Consider the following 7,537-nt stretch of genomic DNA (forward strand, 5'->3'; position numbering starts at 1 on the left):
AACATGGCACTTCGTTGAAAACAGCCTATGCTACGGCTCAGAGCAAATTAAGAGAGCTAGACTCTAAGTATAAATACATAACTAAAATAGTTGATAGAATCAAGAATGATAGCATTCTTCTAAGTGTTGAATTAACTCAGTATAAGCTCATGAATTTTGATATCAATTCTAGTAGTTTCTTAAGTGATCAAATGCAAAAATTTAATGTTGATTTCAAAAATCTGAAAAATGAACTCTCGATTTTAAAAACTTAAAAGGATCAACTTGAGAAGGAATTGACTGCTAGAAAGGATAGAAGCATAGATCCAAAATTCATAAGTAAGTGGATCTCGGAAGGTCAAACAAAGCGTACTGAAGGACTTGGTTATATAGCCAAGATAAAAGGAAAACAAAAGAAATGTATTGAGCTTCCGAGCATGAAGGTATGTACTTTTAGACTGGGCATCTCTATGAGCATTGTAGAAATAGAGAGGAAGCTAATAAAAGAAAATATAGACAAGTATGGGTAAAGAAAACCGATATTGCTTCCACGTCTAAGGAACCCACCTGGATTCCTGATCCTAATGCTTAGTTTTCTTGCAGGTTCTAGTGAGGGGGAAAACCTCGTGGTATCTTGATATCGGGTGTTCCAAGCACATGATAGGTGACAAATCAAAATTTCTCTCACTAGAAGACTACCCTGGAGGAACAGTAATCCTTGGGGATAACAAGAAGGGTGAGATCATTGCAAAAGGAAAGATTAGAAGATCAAAGTCTCACTCTATAGAAAATGTGTTCCTAGTCGAGGGCTTGATGCACAATTTGCTCATTATATCATAATTCTGTCATAGAGGAAACTCTGTAAGTTTTAGTTATGACTCTTGCCAAATCATCAACAACAAGTCAGGAAAGGTTGTTCTTGAAGGAACGAGAAGAGGAAACACATATACTGTTGACCTTAACTCAATCTCAAGGAACAACCTTACATGTTTGAGTGTTGTTGAAGACGATCCCCTGCTATGGCATAAACGTTTTGGACATGCTAGCTTTTCATTACTCGAAAAACTCGGGTCAAGGAACTTGGTTATAGGACTTCCTATAGTTAAGTTCCTACAGAAAAAAGTTTGTGATGCATGTGTGAAAGGCAAGCATGTTCGTTCATCTTTTAAATTGAAGAAAATGGTGAGCACCATAAAGCCTCTAGAATTATTCCATATAGATTTGTGTGGTCATATGAGAATTCAAAGCAGGAGTGGCAAGAAGTATGTATTGGTTATTGTTGATGACTATTCTAGATTCACTAAGGTAATTTTTCTGCTAGAAAAGATGAAACCATTGATGAGTTTGTTGCCTTTGCCAAGAAAGTACAAAAAATCAAAGGCTATACCATAATCCATCTCAGATCAGATCATGGAACTGAATTTGAGAACTTCAAGTTCGATGAGTTTTGCATGGAAAATGGAATGAACCACTAATTTTCAGCTCCAAGAACTCCCTAACAAAACGGAGTTGTGGAAAGAAAGAATCGAACTCTAGAGGAAATGGCAAAGACGATGTTGATTGTAAGTGGATTACCAAGGATTGCTTGGCTGAAGCCATGAACACAACATGTTACATTCTTAATAGAGTAAAAATCAGAAGCATCATCAACAAGACTCTCTATAAACTGTTCAAGGGAAGAAAACCAAACATATCTCATCTCAGAACCTTTGGTTATAAGTGTTTTGTACATAACAATGGTAAGAAAAATCTAGGTGAAATTGATGAGAGAAGTGAGAAGGCTATATTCCTTGGATATGCCTCTAACATAAAAGCCTACAAAGTTTATAATAAAAACTCAATGTGTGTTGAGGAAAGCATTCACATAATCTTTGATGAAGTTAACCAATTTGTGAGTGTGCAGGAACAGGAAGAAAATAATGATTTTGAAATTGGATTAATAAGAGACAGGGATGAAGAAAAAGTTCAAAAGAAAACCAAAGAAGAGCAGATTGTTCCAGAGCGGAATCAATAGGAGAATGAAGAAGTTCCTCAACCAGAAGTACAGGTCAATAAGGAACCAGCTGACAAAGAAGAAGAAGAAGGAACAGAGCAAGAAGCTCCTCAAATTAGAGTTCCATCGAGGGAATTTCAACCTAAGTCGTTCAAATATCAAGGTTCCCATCTTACTGATCTCATCATCAGTGACATTGGTAAAGGAACTCAAACAAGATCGCAGATGAGGAACTTATGTGCCTTCCATGCATTTCTCTCCATTCTAGAACCTCGAAATCATCAAGAAGCCTTGGGAAATGATGATTAGACCGTGGCCATGCAAGAAGAGCTGAATGAGTTCGAGAGAAACAAAGTATGGCATCTTGAGCCCAAACCAAAGAACAAGAAAGTCATTAGGCTCAAATGGGTGTACATGAACAAGCTAGACGAGCATGGAACCATCATAAGGAACAAGGTAAGATTGGTTGTGAAAGGATACAACCAACAGGAAGGTATTGATTTCGAAGAAACCTTTGCTCCGGTAGCTAGATTAGAAGCTATTAGAATTTTAGTAGCTTTTGCCTCTTATATGGGTTTCTAACTATATCAAATGGATGTGAAATGTGCTTTTCTAAATGGTTACTAAATGAAGGATGTTTATGTTGAACAGCCCCCTGGTTTTGAAAATCCAAAATTTCCAAATCATGTTTTCAAGCTTGATAAAGCTCTTTACGGGCTTAAGCAAGCTTCAAGAGCCTGGTATGAAAGGCTTTCAAAGTTCCTTCTGAAACATAATTTCAAAAGAGGAAAAGGTGATAAATTTTTTTTCTAAAATCTCAAGGAACTGATCTTTTAGTTGTTCAGATTTATGTAGATGATATTATATTTGGAGCAACTAATAGTGCTTTATGCAAGTACTTTGCTAAGCTAATGGGTGGTGAATTTTAAATGAGTATCATAAGTGAATTGAACTTCTTCCTTGGACTTCAAATAAAGCAAACATCAAAAGGAATTATGATCCATCAACAGAAGTATGCCAAAGAACTTCTAAAGAAATACAACATGGAAAATGCCAAAACGAATCACACACCCATGGGAACAGTAATCAGACTTGATGAGTACCCACAAGGAACAAGTGTGGGTCAAATAATCATCATCTTGTGGTTGTGAATGGAAGTTTTGAAGTTGTGAAGGAAGAAAAGAGGCCAAAGGAAGTGGTAGCTTCAGTTGAGGGGGAAGCGAAAGAAGAAAAGGTAGTAGGGTTGATTGACAGTGTGTTAGAGGATATAAAAAATGATGTTGAGGGAGATCAGGGTGAAGAGGATAAAAGGAGTGTAGAGGAAGTGACTGAAATAGGGGGAATAAAGAAGAGAAAGAACTTAAGGTTGATGAAAAAGAAAGAAGTACCAGTTAAGATTTGCATTGATCTTTCTAGTGCCCGGGAGGAACTGCAAAAACTTCCTAGTACACCTATCTCTGTCAAGCATACATCTACAGGTACAAGATTCGTAGCTTTCAGTTCTCCACCAAAGGTTCCAAGTGAGGAGAGTACGAAGGAGATGAAGGACCTCCTCAAGAAGGTGCTCAAGGGACAGGAGAAGAGACAAGAGAAGATGAAGGAACCGAAGAAAAGTGTGCTCACTCTGGATGGTGGCATGAAGAAGCTAGTAACAAGCACTTAGAAGGCGAAGCTTGCTATTGTTTTTGATTTGTGTATCAGGTTTGCAAGAAGCTGGAAGATCTTGTTGTTGATGATGACCAGAGCACCGCATCTTAAAACCCATCTTATCCTGCTGCCCTTATTTTTATAATGTTGTAATATATTTGCTTTTGGAAACAATTTATTTTGGTCTGTAATTATTGGGTACTTTTATATTTTTCTAAACTTGTGAATTTGGTACATTTGGCCGATGTTTTAAATCGGCTTTTGATGATTAAGGTCTATGTTTAATATGCCTATATGCTTTGGGAATATTTGTTCTCTATGCATGCTTCATGTCTCAACACCAAACAACTTAGATTGGTGTTGTGTTATGGAATATTTTGTTATGAGTGTTGGTTTTTGTTAATGCCAAAAGGGGGAAATGGTGCCAACTCAAGGAAACTTAATCATTTTATAGTCTCTGTTCGAAATCTTCACAGCCTGCCCATTCTCTACAAGCAAGTATATGTAAATAAAGTTTGTTTTTATTTGTTAATGTTTTTTTTTGTTTGTTTCTGTTTTTTTTCCTCTTTTAGTTTAGTTTCGGATTATCTTTGTTTCCTTGTAAATAAGTTTGGTTTGTTTGTCATCATCAAAAAGGGGGAATATTGTTGACCTTATGATTTTGATGATGACACATCCTAACTTATTTACTGACTAATAAGTGCTTAATTGTATAAGTGTGTGATCAGATGCATTGACTAGGAGAATTGAGTTGTCTTGCAAAGATTCCATGAGGAACAAGATGGCAAAGGACAAAGTAACCCAAAAGAGAAGAGTTCCCTCACGAGAACTGGCGCTTCAGAGTTAGAGCCTTGAGAAGAGAAGTTCCTATTAAGGAACAGAAGCTTCGAAGTAAAAACTTCACCAGAGAAGAGAAGTTCCTCTAAAGGAACGGAAGCCTCGGAGTAGAATCTGCATTAGAGAAACATGAAGACTAAAATATTTTTATGTTTCAGGATTTATGTAAGTATGAGAATTAAGTTTATACTCTAAGTTAGCTGTGTGGATTGCTCCAAAAGACATTTTTATGCGTTGCTTAATGTTAGGAAAACGGTTGTTTCAATTCTTATTCTTTTAAAAATATGAAAAAGATTTTATTTTATTTTATTCAAAAATTATGTTGAAAAAATAAAATTTGTTTCAGTTTTCCTAAACTTACGGACTACTCTCCATGACTTAGCCCATGTCATGGTCTTACGCATTAAGGAGTTCATGTCTTTAATTCTAGGACATGATCTACTGAGTGGGTTGAGAGAAGTGGTAGTAAGGCTGAACGGCACAAGGCGTTTTTCCTAAGCTAAACCAGTTTAAAAATAGCTAGTTATTTCAGTTGGAAAAACTCACCCTTGCTCAAATAGATTTCATCTTTTGTTTTCTTTAATCGAGTCAAGAGTTCAATTCCACATTAGTGAAATAGAGTGTTCTTATATTCTTATATTAGAGTTAATTCTTTCGAATTGTATTTTGGGGAATTGGAAAGTTTGAGTGAATTTTTGTTTTAGCTTTGAGTGAAGCTAGGAGAAAGAGAAGAGAAGAGTAATAAGTTGGGTGACTTGTTGCTTGGGGCTTTGAGTTCGTTGAGGAATTTGAAGTTAGAGTTTGCCCTATTCTAGTGAAGAATCTTTTCCTAAAATCCCTTGTGGTCGTGATTTTTCTCCTTGTTTAGGGCCAAGGAGTTTTCCACATAAAATTTTTCTTGCATTTTAAGTTCCTTAAGCTTAATTGTTTTTATTTTCGTAAAAAGTTTGACAAATCTGTCATACTACAATTCAACCCCCCTTCCCCCCTTCTTGTAGTATTCATTGAAACAACACTTGTGCATACCTTGTTTGTGATTAAACTAACTCTTTGATCATGATTAAACTAACCCTTTGTGTTGACTTATTTCTTGTACATATGTCTATACATACTAATCCAAAACTAAGAGGATCTTGCTTAATTAATTTGGTTAATTAAAATGAATCCATAAATTATGAAGATGCTTGAACCTAGGAGACCTATAGGCTTTAACTTTTGAAAGAATGACTAAAAACCGATTGTCGTAATAAATTATGAATATGCTCGAACCTAGGAGACCTATAGGCTTAAATCTTCGCGACTCTTTTTCTTTAAATTCTTTTCCTTAGAACGCCGTCATGCCTAAAAGTATGTATACTTAGGAGCATATTAGATGTCACGAGTTTTCTAACTTTTCTTCTGTCGATTAATATGAAGTATTCCCGTCTTTTACACGAGGGAATAAACTTAAAACACGCAACAACCACAACTGGAACAATATGAAGTTTAAGAACAATATGGAATAAGAATATTAATAAAGCAAAAAAGGTATGCTATATGCTGCAAAATTTCAGCTATAAAAACCCCATCTGCACAACATTTTACCCAAATCAAACCAAAATAGAGCACTCTATTATTACATTACTAGTACTTATAATTTGTCTTTTTATTGATCAATAATTGAAAGACTATAAAAACAGAACTAGAAATGTATTCCTGTAGAGAAAACAGAGGATCTGTTAGAACTGCAGTAGCATGTCCTGTTTCATTTTCTGCTGCTGATAACAATCGGCACTCTGCGAATCACTGGTCTAATAACTTAGCAGAATTCAGGAAGACACCTGATCATTATGCTCCTTATGCTGCAGTTCCTTCAGCTCATTATAGTGTGTCCTCTAACAAGAGTTTTGCTCACTCCTCTTTTCCTGCTACCAATAATTCATCAGTTGCTGCCGGTTCTGGTTCTGGTGCTGCTTTACCTTCAAAAGCCACCACGTCAAAGGAGATCATTTCTTTCCACTCATCCACCAAATGGAAGGAATATCTTCAAGCTTCTAAGCACTCCAACAAGCTGGTTAGTGAATATTCGTAATTTGAAATAACAATGTGACAACTATATCTGGATGCAGAGTACAATTACTATTTTGTGTACATGAGATACTAACTTTTTGCTTCATTGTTTTAAGGTTGTGATATACTTCACGGCTAAATGGTGTGGACCTTGCCAGTCCATGGAGCCGACTATCAAAGAATTTGCTGCTAAGTACAACAATGTCGAGTTGGTCAAGATTGACGTGGATGAATTATTAGCAAGACATTAGACCCCCTTTTCTTAGCAAACTTGTACATATTTTTTGTGCTTAATCTTGTAAACATAAAAAGTTTTCTCTATTTATTTGTACACTTTGCTGACTTCTTAAACTATTGGATGAATGTAAACAGAATGTATCGTGTGAGGATGGAATACAAACAATGCCAACATTCTTGTTCATGAAGAATGGAAAAGAGATCGACAAGGTAACTGGTGCAAAGACGGAAGATCTTCAAAGGAAAATTGAGAAACACAGATCGAATTGATACCTAAAGTAGTTCTATAACTACTTGTTACGGAGTTTTAAAAATTAATTATCATTCGAATGATGAGTTAGGTTGGCCTATTTCGAAAGCTAGGCTAGCGTATTATTTTACAAGTATTCATATTAGGGATTCCTTATGGATTACTTTCTAGAGTTGTACCTTATATTCAAATTTAGCTTTGGAACATTTTTCATTCAATTTCCCACATTTGGGACTGCTGTATTACCTCATATTCAAATTGAGAATTGCGTTTCTAAATAACAAAGCGTTCATTTATGTGTATTCTTTTTTTTATGCCCATTAGATTGCAACAGAATAAAATCAGGAAGGAAAAAAAAAAAAGACTGATATAATGTAATCCAAAACATAGAGAATTTTGGTAAGCCAATAAATTAATAAAGAGAAATTTACAATGATGACCCCCAACTTTTGCTACGCATCAATGGTGACCTCCCTTTTTTCAATTATACAAAATGATCTTAGTTAAAAATTTCATCTCACTCATAACCTTATTTCATTAAATAT

General features: G+C 35.4%; 1 protein-coding gene across 1 annotated transcript; it reads left to right on the forward strand.

Annotated features, from left to right (window-relative positions):
- Positions 1–6,048: 6,048 nt before the first annotated feature.
- Positions 6,049–7,294, forward strand: LOC110698039 (thioredoxin H2-like). The gene is made up of 3 exons (XM_021875446.1): positions 6,049–6,509; positions 6,622–6,778; positions 6,878–7,294. The coding sequence occupies exons 1-2, from the start codon at positions 6,144–6,146 to the stop codon at positions 6,754–6,756; spliced, it is 501 nt and encodes a 166-aa protein (XP_021731138.1). The 5' UTR covers positions 6,049–6,143; the 3' UTR covers positions 6,757–6,778; positions 6,878–7,294.
- Positions 7,295–7,537: the final 243 nt, after the last annotated feature.

The sequence above is a fragment of the Chenopodium quinoa genome, unplaced genomic scaffold (genome assembly GCF_001683475.1).
Source record: "Chenopodium quinoa cultivar QQ74 unplaced genomic scaffold, ASM168347v1, whole genome shotgun sequence".
NCBI classification, from domain to species: Eukaryota; Viridiplantae; Streptophyta; class Magnoliopsida; order Caryophyllales; family Amaranthaceae; genus Chenopodium; species Chenopodium quinoa.

Bases quoted from the DNA above. Each gene is read 5' to 3' on its own strand.
- LOC110698039 (XM_021875446.1), top strand. From the start codon at position 6,144: ATGTATTCCTGTAGAGAAAACAGAGGATCTGTTAGAACTGCAGTAGCA. The intron at 6,510-6,621 runs GTTAGTGAATAT...CATTGTTTTAAG, and splicing joins CTAAGCACTCCAACAAGCTG to GTTGTGATATACTTCACGGC.